The sequence below is a fragment of the Polyodon spathula genome, chromosome 4 (genome assembly GCF_017654505.1).
Source record: "Polyodon spathula isolate WHYD16114869_AA chromosome 4, ASM1765450v1, whole genome shotgun sequence".
Lineage (NCBI taxonomy): Eukaryota > Metazoa > Chordata > Actinopteri > Acipenseriformes > Polyodontidae > Polyodon > Polyodon spathula.
In genome coordinates, this window is record NC_054537.1 from 10,865,181 (window position 1) to 10,883,358 (window position 18,178).

Genomic DNA, 18,178 nt, shown 5'->3' on the forward strand with positions numbered 1-18,178 from the left:
GTCTGACGTCACTGCAACGCCATTTCCTGCCTCAATACACCAGTGTAGTTTCATACAAACACATTTGCTTCTGCTTACTTAATACAGTAAATGTGAATTTTATCAAATTCAGACAAGCTGCTTTGAAGATATTGTCTTCATTATGTAAGCTAATCAGAGGCTAAACAACACATCTCCATGACCTAGATTCTGATACTCAAGAAAAGCTAAAAAATGTTTGTAGCAAGTTCCATCGCGGGTAGATAAGCAGCACTTGCATGCAAAAATGTGTGACATACTGTACATAAGTACACATGCCAAAGCCATTGCAGGGGATATGCATTTCTCATGGGGAATAACAGGAATCAGGAGACTTATGCATTAGTGCTGTTCATCTGTTGAATTCCCTGAAATAAATGGATGCTGTTGGAGTCATTTGGCACAGTTGCACAGTCATGTAATCGTAGCCTACAGCCTCTAAATCCTCTTAATGAAAGTTTTATTATTTTATTCAGATGAATAGAATAATAGAAGCTCCATTTTTAACTCACAATTTCCTCAGTCTTTACAGTAATGTCACATCTGCTGCTACTCCCAGACCACCCTTACCACAGCCCTGAAGCAAACTTCTCCTCACTTCTCAAATAAAACATAACCCTGACAAAGCCCATTTTTGATGTAAAGGTATTTACAATATAGATATTGTGTGCTAACATGGCAGATTTATTACTATTTCAAGCAGTCCTTGGCATCTTTTTCCATTATTTGATGGGAGAAAAAAAGAAATCCTAAAAGCAAATGTGTATTTTTTATTATTCTTCCACTGATGGAAAGCTGTAGCATTCACCTTGAAGAGCATCTCTGTTTTTCACGTTTTATTTATTTATTTATTTAGTAGAACCATGTGCAATATTTGTAGTTATTAAATTCAAATAAATCAAATAAACCAAAACGCTAAAAGTATTTTTAGGCAGAGTATACAAGCTTGTATACAGTTGGTCATGTCTGTCCTGTTTCCTCCCTAGGGCTATGCTGTAGGGTCCCTTGATTTTCAACAAGAGGGCTGGGTGGGGTCATATTTGAAAATAACCTGGGATGTTACAAAAGGGAGAGTGGAAAAATTGTTCCCCAAGTTCATACATTTTATTTTTAATAATTAAACAGCTGTCCCAGTAAAAGCACACATTGTGTCTGTGTGTGCAAAGTAACACACGTTTTCCCATCAATATGAGAAGCCCAAGAGTTAACAGCACAACTCAAGTATCCATTTGAAAATAATAATCAGTGTAAAAAAAATTAATTAAAAAAAACGTATGTAGACAATACACTCTCGCTTTTTCTAGCATTAATTCTAAACAAAGCTGATGTGTATTAAATAAGTCCAAAACATACACGCACAGAATACCTTGTTCTCATTGGAAAAAAAAAAAAAATGTAATTGACATTGGTGTCCCTAGCTGAGGAGATCCAACAAAAGACAAGGTCAATTATCTTGCGGGAATAGCCTTGCAGAGTATTCTAATTCTAAAGCTCTGTAAGATCATGACTACTATACTGAAATCATAATTGGCTGGTCTGGGAGGTTTATAATACATTTGAAATGTATCACACTGAATACTGAAGACTAAAAACACACACGCATAAAGTTATAACCACAGAGACAATACGTACATACATCATTTACAATTCACTGTTTTGTTTGTGCCATCTAAACTATTTCAATATGTAACCTTTGCATGCTAAAAGCAACAGTATATGCCAGCCAGACTAGCTCTTGCCAGAAAAATGTTTTTCGCTGACAGCTGTTTCTAAACTCTACAGTACATACTTATTTAAAAAAAAAAAAAAAAAAAAAAACTTTTGATAGAGGCTTGATAAATGATGCATATTAAATAAAGAGCCCATGCATTTCATCACAGTAGGGTTTTTTTTTTTTTTTTTTTTTTTTGGCAAGCACTATAATAATTGAGTGCCCCTAATAGCATGTCCCTTTTACAGTAGGCTGATACTACAAATTCTAGGATTATATTATTGTCACTAAAGACTTTAGCCATAACAGTGTGTGCATATTTTTCAGCACATAAATGAACATATTAACACGTACAGATAAAACAGCTTACATTAGAATCAATTAGTTTGCTTTCATTTTTCCAAATAATGCTACAATGCTTAAAATAAAAGACTTCTTTATTTGTATACCTAAATCTTTAAGGTCTAATAAAAACTAAAAATAAGTTTATCAAGAGTACTTTTATCAACAAAACTGCTTATCATGTCTCAGTAATAGGATAAACTAGATTTCAATTGGCTTTTTGCACCTTATAAATCTACTTACACCTTTGGTTTCGGCGTTTTCCCTTGTACATGGTCATTGTAGATGTTCCCTGTGAAAATAGATGTCTTCACACATCAACAAAAAAAGCAAATGATGTGGCCTCTTGCTTTGCAGAGAGGCAGATTCTCAGCGACAAAAGGTAAGCAGCAGACTCCCTTTGGTAGCTGGGGTTATACCATTCACAACAGAAGGGGGGTTACTATTTGCTGTGACACCAGCACAGTATTATTATGTACAGCAATTCTTATTCTACAGTTATCTAGTGTAGACTTAGCTAAACCAGCAGCCTGTGCTTGAACCGCAACAGAGAGGTCTGTTGTTCAGTAGATTCAACTCAAACATGATACTAATAGTACTGTGATTGGGGGTTAGAGTTAGGGTTAGTGTTAGGGTTAAGAAGATAATGAACTTTATGGACATTTAAATGTAACTGCTTGACTGTAAATGAGGGGCGTCCATGTTCTAACTGCTTTATAAGCGCACAAAGGTTTTTATGGAAGGAGGAGAAGGCTTAGGTGTAGAAGTGTTAGAATTTTCACCTGTCAGCAAAGCAATACAATAGTAACACTTTACAGTATATTGCTGTGGCGTTTTAAAAACAGTTTATTAACTGAAAGTATTCAACAAAACATAATATACGGTAATACAAAAAAACATTATTAATACAAGAGCATGTAACCAATTACATAATCTATTAAAATATATAGTTTATACAGCAAATTATTTAGATACAGTATACTGCATGCTCACCTAACAGCATGCACACTACGGTCCTATCTCTACTCCCCACCCACCCCCCCACTGTTTTCAATTAGGTTTTACTTTCTTGCACCACAGCTACTGCAGTACAGGGCAGGTGAGAAGAAAAATGCCCAGCAGGCACTGGAAAATGGCAGCAGTCTACAGAATACAAATGAAGCATAACCCTACAGTATACTGTCAAACATGGGCTTCAGGGTCCATGCTATTACAGTATGTTACTGTGCCCAGTATGCTGGTTTCTGAATCTAATGGTCAGATGTAACTGCAGAGTAATCTGTGTTTATGTTTATATTTGTAAAAATTACAAATTGTAATTTGCATTCAGATATCAGTGTCACTCATTTTACCAGAACTTAAACTTGTCGCTGTGTTGCTACAGGAAACGAGTCTCTGACCTGATACTTTCCAGTTGATGCCTCATTTACTGTTCAGTCATTATTTTATTTCAGTTTTACAGTATTAACCTTGCAGGCGTCCACATCTCGGCAGGATCCAGCAATGACGTTTGTGCTGGACACTGTCATTTTGTGAGCTAGTACAGTATTTCAATCTTGTCTCCCACTTGTCTCCCTTTTTCAGAGAAGCAGGATGTCGTAACAAATGTGAAGTTCAAACTGAAAAGGAATTCTGTCTGTCCAGTAACAGATGCTTGTAGGTGCGATGGAAGAATGGGTGTTTTTTAGTGGTGCTATCGGCAACCGAATTTCTTATTCGATTATCGTATAGGCATTTATCAACATTTTATTTTTCAAAATAAAGAACAAACATGAGTTTTTTTTTTTTTTTTTTTAACAGAAGATCCAATAACTAAAAACTGTTGAGCGTGATAGTTAAACAAAAAAGGCACAACTTGCATTCAAATTAGAACGATTAGAAAAAAGAAAAATTCAAAGGACTTTTTAACAACGAAAAGAATATGCGTGCGTCCGCGTCTCTTTAACATTGTAATAATAATAAAAAATGCTATTTTTAACAAAAGTAATTTCTATCTAAACTATGATTGTTCATTACTGTTAATATTTTATGTGCAAAGCAAACAGAATTAAAACATTATAATTAATCTGACAAATTGTACTAAATTCAGCTTACACACACACACACACACACACACACACACACACACACACACACACACACACACACACACACACACACACAACACAGCTTGGTGAAATAACCTCTGATTGGTTAAACAGCATCACATGACCATATATATATATATATATATATATATATATATATATATATATATATATATATATATATATATATATATAGCTTATACGGTGAGCCGCTTCACACTGAATACCAATCGGCGAAGTGTGACTGCACCAGTGAACATTGGTAAATTCCATGACAAAGGTACTGTCAGTATCTAAATTTGCCTAAAAAAAGGAAATTATATTAAACCCCTACTTTGTACTATTGCACCATGCTTGTGGTTGAACACCCCACTTTGTCGTAGGGTGCACTGCCCAGTACAATTTTATATGTTTATCGCGTGGTCATTTAAAATAAGACTGAAAAAACACTAAAAAAAACAACAGCATTGTCTGTAAATGTACTTAAAGACTGGGTTAAAGAAAGAAATATGGGCATTCATTTTAAGGAATTAAGTCCAAAAATGTCAACAACACTAAAGGGGATTTTATGCCAATGCAAGAAGTTCAACTCAGGACCAGTATTCAGTCTCCAGTTTTCTAACGCTGAGCTGGACTAAATAGATGTTTTAACAGTAGAAGTGTTAACATCTCTGCTGACAGCGAGCTTAACACCAGCAATAATGTACTCCTGTCCATCATGAAAACTAACAAAAACATCTTTTGAGATCCGAAAGGATGAAAACAGAATTCAATATGTGTGCATCGCTTAGAACAAGCTTACAAACTCACCTCAAGATCAAGCTTCAGCATCCATCGCAGCTGCTCTCCTGCCTTCCTCAGTGTTATTTGAAACTTTGCTCAGACCATCAACATTATTAGCTTGTGCTTAGTCCTGTAGTTTCAAGATGCCACTTAAGATGCATAAATTCACAATAAACAGAGACATGCATTTTATTTTTAATAAGTTAACTATAAATTAAATTAAATTAAATTAAATGTGGGACTATATTACACTGCGGATGTATACACAATATAAGTTTTTGGTTTGGTCTGAATTCAAAATGTGTCTTAATTATTTTAATTATTTTAATTCCCCAAAATGACAGGTAGCTGTATTTTAAAGGCTATAACCTATTATGAGCCTTCGTGGTTCCGATGAGATATACCACTTCTGGGGTGGTATATATCATGGGAAGCGCACAACCCGCAATGGTTTATACCTTACTGTGACAGAGATCGAATGATTCTTGGTGTTAGATCTCACCCCCGATGTGCGAGGGCGATGTGTAAAGAGAACAGAGTTCCTTGGACTAGATGGCCAACTCGGTGGAAGTCGGCCATCTTGAAAGGGGGCAAGGCTTCGGTATACTAAACCATTGGCCTAGAAGATTAACAGCGTGGAATCCGTGGATTGGAGGAGCGGATGTGCTAGTGAATCAAGGGGTCAAGGTCGACAGTATAAAGAGAGGACGAAGCTATGCAATCTGTGCCTTATTTTTGTTACGCTGAAACCTAGAGGACTGTGTTATATAAAAAGAAACTTGAGAGTTTTGTTTGTTTTGTCTGTCTGTCTAATCGTTGTTCATTGTTATTTGTTCACTTAGACTAGACGGCTAATACGATCCGGGAGCTGTCGCCCACGGCCAGCTCTAAAAGACAACATTTCACCACTTGTTCACCAGTAAGTAGCATTTATTGTATTGTACTTCACCTGTTTTCATTACCATTGCAATACGCATAGCTGTGTATTGCAAACTCCTTGTTATTTTCTCCTTGGTCAACAGACCTTTGGATTACAAAATAAAAACAAACCATTTCACCCGTACTTTGTTGTCTGTTTGTTATTGTATTCCTACACTTTCACTTCACCTGCTCAACTCATTACCACTTTGCCACACACACACACAATATTGGCATTCTCTTGAGGAGACTTCAAACTAGGTTCTAATTTGATGCATCAATTCACCAATATGTAATCGAAGCTCAGGAAATTTGAGAGATGATCAATAATTGATGCATCGATTAATTGTTACACCACTAGTGTTTTTGTTTTCTTTTCATTGTGGTAATGCACTACATCGGTAGTATGGTATGAAAGGTTAAACTGTGTAATGATAAGGGGGAGCGAACAGGTTTTTAAATCTAATAATACTTCTTTAATATGAAGCGTTTCTGAAAAATCTAGACAGACAGTAAAACAGATTGTAAGCTACATCCCTTGGTTCCCAATTTTAAAGTTACAATATGGAACATGGTAGACGACATGCCAACGTCTTTATATTGCACCATAATCAAAGGCACAGCTAGAGCCTGCATACAGAATTGATATTTTCAAAGACAGTAATCTATTTTATTTAAAGACAATGATCCAGGTCTAAATGCTGTAGGATAGGGTGACACGTTTTGGCGTCCTGACATTTTTGCCCAAACCTTAAATAAGATTCCTGTTTGCAACAGAGGTGGATAACACTCCTTGCTTTAATTATGTAAACAATCAGCAATCATTGTAATGGTTACAGAATAATATTTGTGTCCTTTAATTTACTATACTAAATTAAAGATATGCAAAATGATAGAAATGTAGGGTTAAAATCATACTAACTATGGTTAGGACTATACTGAGATAAGAAACATTCTTTAAAAATGTATTGTTTGAAAACTATTTTTAATTTCTGTGTCCCAATTGTGAGCTTTGGACAGCTGGTCACCCTACTCTCCACCAACATGACTGCTTTGTCTACTGAATATTTAGCACAGCCACACAGTATCCTATATAGAGCACTATTCCAAAAAGGTAGCATGCTATTAACAACTCAAATGTATAACGACCCTGGGTCTTGAATCATTTTTATTCTTTACTGCTTCTGTGAGGGCCTTTAATTAGCTTCATGTGGCGTCAAGAAAATTATACTGACAACATAAATGTTGTGACCAAGTCATGCATTACGCAAAAGCAAGGCAATTGCATTTGTATGCATGGGCTCAAGACCAGAGATACAAAGTGTTCACTTTAATTTCCAGCTGGGCTGTTAGCTAATTAACTTGGGTTTATTTATGTGCAGAACAGTTTAGCAGCATTCTTCTCCTCACTATTATCAAAGGGACTGAGTAGAAAACCTACATAATCTTTCATCTTTTTATATGTTCCACAGCTTTCACGCCTCCTGCACACCTAAAAAAGATGACTTTTCTATTTAAATAAACTTGACGGAACAGTCGCTCACTAGTAATGTAACTAGAGGTTGAGAAAATATTGTGAGAAATGCTACAAAGTTTGCTCAAACTGTTTGTAAAGTTTGAAGATGGAAATATAGGTTTGCATCACCTGATGCGTGTAGGTCACAAGAAAGAATCCTACTGAATAAATAAAGGAGGGACAGCACACTTCTAATTCTTATAATCTTAATAAATATACATACTGTAGCCAAATAGTAACAAGTATGATAATTATGGCATTTGTCAACTTGTGGGGCAAAACTGGGAACTGCATATACAATTGTAATTACATTAATCAGTAGTGCAATTGTTTACTTTAAAGATGTCTTTACAAGGATGTGCTTTAAGCAACAGCAGGGGGCTGGCAACATTTTCCTATATATTACATTCACTATTGCACTCAAATGATGTACTAGCTTGGTGGGAATAATTACATTTTGCTCTTCTTTCTTTGACCTTTGACCTTGTGCTGTCAATACATGTACCTCCTTTTGAATTGCACATAGGTATAATCAGATAAGGTATTGACTTCTACAGATTAAAGCAGGGTTATGTGTTCACTGATTTTATTTATTTATTTATTTATTTTTGTAAATGACAGTGAATTGTTATGCTAATCATTTATGGCTAAAAAAATACCCTGCAGCTTCACTCTTGGTTACACCTTGTACATAATTATTTCATTGTGATCATTTATAAATTATCCTAAATCTTAAAACACAAGGGATCAAAACCTTTTTGAAGAAAGAACCAACCAAGATGCCTAATTTCCTTTGCCGCTCACGTATGAATGCAATTATCACATTAATGAGCTGATACAACATGCTGACACAAACTTCTAACTGTAATTTAGCTTCAAACATCTATGGGAAATAGCAAGTCTCTCCCTAAATCACTTTTGATAACTGTGTGAAATAACTTACAATTTCATATACAAGATCATTTTATACTGGACTATCCATATCTAATAATAAATTGTGTTATGACAGAAGTTAAAAGATAGATTTTAGACATCCATTATTTTTCTTCGTTAAAATTATTTCAGAAGACACAGCTCTAAAATGAACTGCAAAGCTATAGTGGCACAAACAAGGTCCACCAGTAACGATTACCCTGGAGTTGAGAAACACTCTGGGTGACTTCTACAGCAAATATGGTAAATGGTTACACTCTAGTGTATCTTAGAGACTTTAGACATGCTTCTGAGAGTTCAACTGAGGGCAGAGGGGTGCTTTAAACTTCCTTGCTTTTAATTAACTGAGATTCCATACCCATTCCAAACTGCTCTACAAGGTAACCCTAATTATTATTATTATTTTTTTGTTATAATACTGACAACTATTTAGCACTTTGCAGTAAAGTTATTTATTAAAGTTATACAAATGATAAAACATTGAAACCAACTAATACATGTCATTATTATTATGATTATTATTATGATTATTATTATTTTAAATAACTTGCATTCAGTCAACTATCCTAAAGCAATATTCTTGGGAACACTTTCAGGTATTGTAAGCCTTGTGAAGCTGGCTTGGATCTGGACAAACCTATAGAGGCGTGATATATAGCTTTCTGTGTACTATATTTCCCCCTTGCAGTGTATAGATATGGACTATTCAAGCAGCTGCGCCTGCTAACAGAGGGACTATTTATGTGTGGCCAGCATTAGTAAACACAAGGGGAGGCTAAGGGAAATCATTTCCGACATTCCCAGGTGATGCCACTCGATTAGTGTCCTTACGCAAAATGTTCAGTATTCAAAGTTTACAGTTCCTTCTATCTGAGCACCTTACATGGGTTTGGATGGATTTCTGTGCTCTCATTGAGCAGAGGATTAACCCACAACATCTAAATGCACAGTTTTACATATAAAACAGGATGTTGCTCAGGTTGCTTTGTAAATCTGTGAGCGCCCAATTAGCAGCAATGGTTACAAGTCTTTAGGAAATGTGATTCAGTTATCACAAAGTTAAACAGAAAAATGCTTAATTTGAACAAACAACATACAATGTAATGATGTAAAAATTATAACAGCACATATGAGAGCCATAGTGTTTGAATGAGAAGCTGTTGTATGGCAAATATAAAAAGCAAAATAAGAAAAATAAGCAAATCAAGGATTTCATTAAAAGAAGTAACAGAGAGTTATTGATGCATTGACAAACTGAGCAGGATTGTGGGACATACTGTAGAATATATATATTATTGCACAATCCTGCAGAAAATAGAGGTATATCACGTAAAATAAGGTTAATGAGTCACTCAAATGCACAGGAGTGAGAGATGTGAATACTGCATTAAAATACAATGTCATTTTCATTATTTTAGGATGAGACCACTTAAAGAGAGACCAAATATTAAACCTGACATGTGTAATGATGATTCTTTACTAATTGGATTACAGTGCCTTGATATGTTTTTAGCGCCACATACTGGATTGCGGAAGATTGTTCAATTGCAAGTAGGGCAGAGAGCTGTATAGGTATGCCTTGGATATATCTGGAGTAAAGTGGGTTAACTAGTTGGCTATATGATGGTGGCACCTAACTCTGAGACATGTATTTTAGAATGTAACAATGGAACTAGGCTATGTTTGATCTGAAGCCCTTTGCTACTAAAATAAATGTGCTCTTGCTTGTACCTGCAATCTGTCTCTGAACTCTCGACAATGCTTTCTGTCCTGGATTAACACAAATATAAATCACAGATTACCAGTGAACAAAGTAGTCATCTCAATAACCTACATCCACTACAAGTACAATATGCTATCATAACACATGCACTGTATGCATCAGTCTAACCCAAAAGCAGACCCAAAATACACCATTCCATACAAATGCTAATTGAGGGTTATTGAGATGAGGCCTGTTTTCAATTTTCACCTGTCAGGAAATTAAAAGTAGTTTATTAACCCGAAGTAAGAAAGTATTTAACAAAGAAGCAGTTATCAAGAACTAAAGTGTAAGTGGCTTATATAACTAAGGCTGTATTTTTTTCCGTTATCATAGATTTCAATGAAATGTACCAGTTGCCGTGTAAAATGTAGTTCCCCTTGGAAATTTCCAATTCTGAAAGAATAGTGTAAATATACCTATTTGTATTACTTAAAAATAAATCCAGCAAATGTTTTCACTGATGGTGAAAATAGAATTTAGTCTTTTAACAGTGGACATAAAAAAGGAAATCTACAATTTACTGTTTTTCAGGTAAGCATTTAAATATTGAGGAGGTTAGTAGAGTGTATTAAACTGAAAAACATTTTATTAAAATGTAGCATAAGAGTTTGTATGTGTAGGTATTTATTTTATTTTATAGCTCTTCAAACATCTTTAATATAAATACGGGTTGCATAGAAAGGAAACGAGGTTGCTTTGGAGACTGCTCATACACTGGCTAAATTGTTGTTTGTGTGTTATAGCATGTGTGTGGGATAAATATTTAGAAGGACAACGTTGTGGGAGTATCTTTGAAAACTGCCTGGGGTACTATCATTTGAGATTTTACTCATCTGGCTAAATTTCCATGAGTTACTTGTATGTTATGACATGAAAAGATAGTGGAATGAAGAATGAAGAATACACTTCTGTACACCCAGCTCACTTGTCTGAAGGAACAATCCTTGTACTGACTCTGTACAGCCTTATAAAAAGATACCATACAGTCCCTTCAAATGAGTTAGTGTAAGGGGTTAAAATGTTTATTTATATTGGTAGTGGGAAAGGTATTGGTTCAGGATTCACCCCTAGAGCCTGTACCTTTAAGAACTGAAGGGGGATCAATTAAGATTGGGTCTATAAAAAGGGAAGCAGACCTCAGTGAAGGGGAGGAGCCTGAACCAACCAACCAACCAACCAACCAACCAACCAACCAACCAACCAACCAACCAACCAACCAACCAGCCAGCCAACCAGCCAGCCAACCAGCCAACCAGCCATCCAGCCATCCAGCCAACCAGCCATCCAGCCAGCCAGCCAGCCAGCCAGCCAGCCAGCCAGCCAACAGTGAATCGAGACGAAGGAACAAGACTCAAACAGCCAGCAGCACTTGTAAGAGAGTCAGTAGGAGACCAGAGAAGCGTGGAAGCCAACAGCAGTGAGGACAGAGAGGTGTACGCGGTGCCAGAGCGGCGAGGTGGAAGAACGGTTGCCGTCGGTTGTACTACAGAGAAAGATGAAAGGAAAGACTAATTTCTGTTTGAAAACCAACATTAGTTGCACGCAGTGCCAAAGAGGACGCATTTGTGTGTGTGTGTGTGTGTGTGTTAACGATTGAAGTAAAGTGCATATTGAATATTAGACGCTGCTGAAGGCAGTGTGTGCAGACAGTAAAGTAATCCTGTGCACTGGACTGTGTGTTTATGTTTTGCAGCTCCTCCATGTGTGTGCCGCTGAGGACCAGGGGGGAGAAGATGGTCCAAAGGAGAGCTGCAAGGGACGCAGGAGCAGTGTGTTACACTTCAAGGCTGGGCTATGAGCCCCATAAGTTAAGTGCTCATGTTTGCTGCAGTAAGAGCCATGCTTTTCCTCTCTGTTCCAGCATAGGCATCGCCACCAGGGGAAGCTGGACAAGCCAGGGACGGCTGTGACAACAGGAAGTAGAGACATTTTTAAGTGGATAAGAGGACCTGTGGAGTAACAGCAAGCCCTACAGCCATACAAGCCGACATTTGGAAACTGTTCAGCTTGACGCTCGTCCTCTTGGGGGGGGGGGGGGGGGGATATATAAACATGGGACGGGTCATACGTAAAAAACGCTCTATCAATACAGACATATCCCCTCAACACCACATGAGCAGCATGACAGGAAACACAAACACAATGAAGCATTCTTACCTTTACCGGTAAGTTAGTGATCAGAAGATGTGTCAGCCGCATGAAGAGCACAGTGTGTGGTTTTCACTAACTCTACTGTGCAGAATACTTTTTTTTTCTATGGGTAAATACTGGGACGTTCTTCCTATGCATCGAGACGCGGGACTTTTGCTAGGAAATCGGGACTGTCCCGACCATATAGGGACTGTTGGCATGTATGCAAGAGACAGGGCTTTGAAAAGCACTCAGGGCGTGTGGAGCTTACAGCTGTAGTGGAGGGCCCCCTAAAGAACCAGGATTCAATCCCAAAGCTGACTGGGACTGAGTAGTGCTGCTAAGGCTATTTTGGATTACTGTGCTTCCTGGCGCTGGCTGAAACAACATCGAAATAGGTAAGTGAATTACGGTTAAATTGATAGTTTGAATTGTTGATTACTAAGGTAATCAGACTGCACTTAAAAATTGTAATTTAGATTTCCTTTGTGTGTGATGTTGCATTCCATCCGAAAGAAGTGGGTTCTGATGTTTCTTAAGAAAATGCATAAAGTCCTTTTCTTCAATTAATAGTAGGTTTATTATAATACATGCAGGGAATCATGTCCCAAGTACAGAACAGACAGATTTCTCTTTCTTACAACTTTACAAGATGTTAAATATCGCTTAAAACAGGACAGTTCCCTTTCCCTGTCTCTGGCATTTAGCCAATGGTAAAGCAACCTGTTAATGAGTGTGTGCCCCCACCCAGCTAAAGCCCAAATTTCAACGGGTGTTTTAAAATACAAAGTAACCAGATCTCATCCTGTTTCCCCAGACAGATGGGGTGTTGAATATGTGTGAGACTACAGGGGGAAGAGATAGTTAAGGATGTATTTATTCTTACTATAACAAGAGAATTGTAAAGTGGTTAAGAATGTCCGTCCATGTTGTCGCATGATCTGAGTGAGATACTTAAACATGAAGGAACAGAAAAGTTCAGGTTTTTAAATGCACACATACAGAAAAATTAAAGTAGTGTGTTTGTACCCCGATTGAGATGTGTTCAAAAGATGTGATGATATGTGTTTGAGGTAGCCTTGAAAATGGCTCGTCAGCAAGATGTTACCATTTATGTTAACCAGCTTTTATTGTGTTTATTTTCTTGGGGTGTGTGATGAGTCAAAGGGATTTCGGTCTGTGATTCAGCCTCCCGACAGTAGATGGCATCAAACCAACTCGGGACTTCCCTTACCAAGATCTTGTGACCATGGCAAAAGCCATCTTTTGAGGGGCGGCACCTTGGTGAGGGGCGGAAGTACGAGTATGTAAATTCCAGCCACTGGAGTCAAGTGAAGTATAAGGACACTTGTCAGTTGGGGATTGGTGTTCCACTGACTACAGAGGCGGGACATTACATACTAAAGGGAACGTACTACTGTGTTCGGGGTTGGTCAGAAAGTAAAATAGGAGGAGTAATGGGTGGAGGGAGAGACTGGTTTGCTGCAGCGGGATTTAAAACAAAAAACATTAACATTTCTTTTGTCTTTTTTTGTTTATGTATGGTTCGCCACGAAGACGATTAAAGACGAGTCATCACGGTTTGTTTTGGATTTTACCCCTGCACTCCTTCCCTCACACCATTTTGTTTTCTTTGGTTATTTAATTATTTTGTCGTGTATAGATGAAAAAAATAAATTATTTTATTTCTGTACACATAAATTACTGTCTGGACATTCCATTTAATACACTCTCGCCTCATAGGGTGTGTCAGTTTTTTGTTGTCAGCTGCCATCAGTTGTTCGTTGGAGAAGGTGTCATTGATTAATTTAACTATCTCCTCAAGAATATGCAACTTCAGATGACGTTACCACTTGCTCCCACTTCCTCTGCTAATCCTTATGAACTAACAGCACATAGGAGATTTGTGAATTTAGTCACCCAAGTGCACAGAATGTGTTCTGCAAACAGATAGATCATTTAAACCAAGCAGAATAATATCTGCTGCTGTTTCTCTTTTTGATGTTACAACAGTGTGCTGGGCTGTGTTGAATTGGGAGGCTGACTAGAAACGTGTGTAAAGTATATGGCTTCAGGCCTACAAGATAGTACCAATTGGAAAACGGTGGCTTAGAATGCCAGCCGTCTAAAGGCCACATGTCCAAGGGCATTTTGAGCTGTGGCAGTCAGAGCGAGGACAGGTAGAGCGAGGACCTTTCCCAAATCTCTCCTAATGGCTACCAGAGGTCTCATTCCTGCCTTGACACCTATGTCTGGACCCCCTGGAGAAAGAATGCTCGCTCTTTCTCCTAGACTCTCCTAGAATGACCACTGGTAAGTACTTGCTTCAGATACTGCTACTAATTCCCTCTCCCCCTGTACTGCCTGCTACAAACTATAAATTCTCTTTCCTCTATTGCCGTTCTCTGACTAACAAGTCTTTGCTTCTCAATGAACTTATAACTGATACTAATCTTGAAAATAGTGAAGAAACATCACAACTGGCCATGGTATACCCTCAAACTCCGACTGCTTAAGTCTGCCTGCCACAAGTCTGAGCACAATTGGAGGTTGTCTGGACTAACAGTTCACAGAGAGATTTGGACCGATCATCTCAGTAGCAACAGACGTGCGCTCGCTGCTGCCAGGGTGAAATACTTTTCAGAACTCATATCTCTGGGACACGGTAAACCAAATATTCTCTTCAAGACCGTTGATCAAATCTGTATCCAGCCATCGATAAATCTACTTCCCATTCATCCTCCTCTCTTGCCTGCCATGATTTCTCCTCTTTCAGAACAAAATCGACACCATTTATTCTACGCTGTCCTGCCACAAACCCAGTATAATAGTTGACCACCTTGACTCTCCTCTGATTGCTCCTCCTGCTCTCTCTTCCTTCTCTCATCTTTCCATTACTGATGTCTCCAGCCTACTGCTGAAATCAACTACTACTGCCACATGCCCCTTGGACCCTTGTCTTGTCTGTCTCAGTGCTTTTGACCTTGCTTCTTTCATTATGCACACTCTCAACCTATCCATGTTCTCAGGCCTGGTTCCTGCTGCCCTCAAGACTGTCCGAGTAACGCCAGTGCTCAAAAAACTCTCCCTTGACCCGATTGTCTTATCCAACTTACATCCCATATCCAATCTTCCTTTTCTCTCCAAAACTATTGAAACAGCTGTAGCCAGCCAGCTGACGAAACATCTCACTGATAATAATCGCTTGAATTTTTGCAGTCTGGTTACCGGCCACATCGCAGTACTGAAACTGATCTGCTCCGGATTGTAAATGATCTGCTGCTTCTTCTGTCCTTGTCCTCCTTGACTTAACTGCTGCTTTTGATACCATATATCATACCATTCTTCTTTACAGCCTTTAGAAGTATGTTGGGATTTCTGGAACCTGGCTGTCCTCTTACATATCTGGATGCATGCAGTCTGTTTTCTTTGATGGAAGCAGTGCTGATACAAACCCGGTAATGTGCGTTGTACCACAAGTATCTGTTCTTGGGCCTCTTCTCTTCAACATCTATATGCTTCCCTTGGGTCACCTCATCCATCAATATAGCCTCATGTTTCACTCCTATGCAGATGACACCCAACGCTACCTAAAACTAAACCCTAGATGTCCCTTTGCCATGATCCGACTCTCAGCTTGCATTCAAGATGATGAGGCCTGGATGTCTGCCAATTTTCTTCAGCTCAACTCCATCAAATCTGAACTTCTTCTAGTAGGATCGAAAACTCAACTCAAGAATCTCAATATTGCTGCTTTGAACTTCGGAAACTGCCTGATGCTGCCTTGCCTTGGTGTACTTCTGGTTAGTAACCTCCCCTTTGATACCCAAATCTCCTTTGTAGTCAAATCCTCCTTCTACCACCTCCGAAACATCTCAAAGGTCTGTCCCTACCTTTCCCTCCCAGATGCAGAGATACATTGTCATGGATTCATCTCCTCTCAAATCGACTACTGCAACTCTCTCTATGGTGGTCTTCTGTCACGTGCCATAAACAGACTGTAGCTGGTTCAAAATTCCGCTGCTAGGATCCTTACTAGATGTAAAAAACATGATCACATTACCCCCTGTCTTGCCCAGATGTACTGGCTACCTGTTAAGTTTAGGATTACTTTCAAAATTCTCCTTCTTGCCTACAAGGCCCTTCATCACACAGGTCCAGAGTGTCTCCAACCTGCTGACCCGCTGTGTCCCAGCACACAAACTGGGTGGTACACTCGGAGAGCGCTCTTTTAACTTCATGGTCCCAACTCTCTTCTGCTGATTTGAACTCGACTCTCGCCAAGATAAGCACCAACTAAGACGTAGCTTTGCAGTAAACTAATGTGATCCATCTGCATCTCCATCCATTTGCTTTGTTTTCCATTTGATGATGTAGATATCCTTCTGTCTGGTGTTGATTGCTGAAGTGTAATGGTGGCTCCAGGGATCAGCTCATTTTGCCTTCCCAGCGCATCAGCACACACAACGGCTGCGATGCTGGCTCTGGGGATCAACCACAGTGAGGTCTCCCCAGCGCATCAGCATGACAACCATCTGGATTGAGCTAAGTAGGGTACATCTCTGGGGTCTTCAAGTGGTCACCTTCCATCCTCGGTGTTTCGTTGACTAGCCCATGACACCTCAAGAGGGCTCAACAGTGATTCTGGCGTCCCAACGTCACCCCCCCTCCATCCCCCACTCAGCTCAGCCCAGCTTACTTACCTGTACATCAGCATTGCTTTCTTTCTATTGTGCTTGAGATCCCATGCCACTGTCATCAATTTCCACAGGATCTGTACAACCCCAGAAGCACTCTTGTACACTCTGTATGGAACTCCATTAGACTCTGGAGATGATGATGCACAGTCCTCCCTTTGGAATTCAGGTGGCTTGATAGGTGGGATGTCTGAAGGAATTGACATAGGCTCCTGCCTTTTTGAATCTGTATGTGTTTCCTCCAAATATCTCTCCAGCTCAAACTTAGATGATTTTAGTGTGCCATTTTTCTCACTGGTGAAGATCTACAAATTTGAATGGATCTTTATAAAAGTTAGTTCTTGCATGCTCCTTCTTTTTGTAGCGTTTCCGTAGGAGCTCAGCTCTGCGCAATGTTGCAAGCTTATCTTTTATGACCCTTTGTAACAGATGGAGTCTCTCCTGACTTTGTTCTGCTTTTCTCAACTGCCGCCTTTCTCTAACTAAGCGTTCAATCTCTTGCTGCCGTCTAGACTTTCCAGGAATAGTTTTTACTTTTTCCTTTTTTTTTTCAATTCCAAACCTCTCGCTTCCATGTGCGTATATGATGTCCCCAATTTTATCCAGCTTCTTTTCAACTGTTGTTCCATTTAACCTTTCCAGAGTAAAACAGAGGTCCGTGTTTACTGTCCCCCCCGCAGTTTTCTTACAAGCTCTTGGCCATTTAACTCCAGGCTTGTGCCCGTTGAGGTTCTTTTCTCTCTTACACTGGTTCGTCTGACCGGGTTCACAAGGATCATTATGTTCATCACTAGTTGTATCCACGCAAGTCCTCCTCACGTCTATGACAGGGATGCTGATATCCTGCAAACTGTGGTTTGCTTCCTGTCTCTGGATTTCATTCGACTGATAGTCGAATGAGTACTGATCAATGTGAGGCCCTTGTCCCTTCTCCCTCAAGCATTTCATTCTCCCTTGATGAATCTTCAAACCCCTGACCGCTGTCGCCTTGCTCCAGCTGCAGACACAAACCTGGAGTTCCATGTCTTTGCTAACTGAATCTGCTTGACACATGCATCCATAATGTTTAGAGTTCATACAGCCTTTTATTTAATGTATTTGCATTGTTTTTTAATGTTGTATTTAATGTACTATGCCCTGTATTTCACTGTATTTAATGCATTGTTCCTCACTATCTTGTAAAGCACTTTGTGATGGTGGTCCACTATGAAAGGCGCTATATAAAATACATATTGATATTGATTGATTAACGTCATTGCCAGTAAACGGTAGAAGGAA

At 38.8% G+C, this 18,178-nt stretch overlaps 1 protein-coding gene across 3 annotated transcripts in view; it reads right to left on the reverse strand.

Moving 5' to 3' along the window:
* LOC121314172 (RNA-binding Raly-like protein) overlaps positions 1-18,178 on the reverse strand; it is a 160,804-nt gene that overhangs the window by 33,129 nt on the left and 109,497 nt on the right. The window contains exon 1 of one of the 3 annotated variants that reach the window (XM_041247176.1): positions 2,315-2,430. The exons of the other annotated variants lie outside the window; for them this stretch is intronic. Within the exon in view, the coding sequence (XP_041103110.1) occupies positions 2,315-2,351 (37 nt within the window). The 5' untranslated portion in view covers positions 2,352-2,430. Of the gene's footprint in view, positions 1-2,314; positions 2,431-18,178 lie in introns of those variants that run through there. 3 annotated transcript variants of the gene reach the window in all.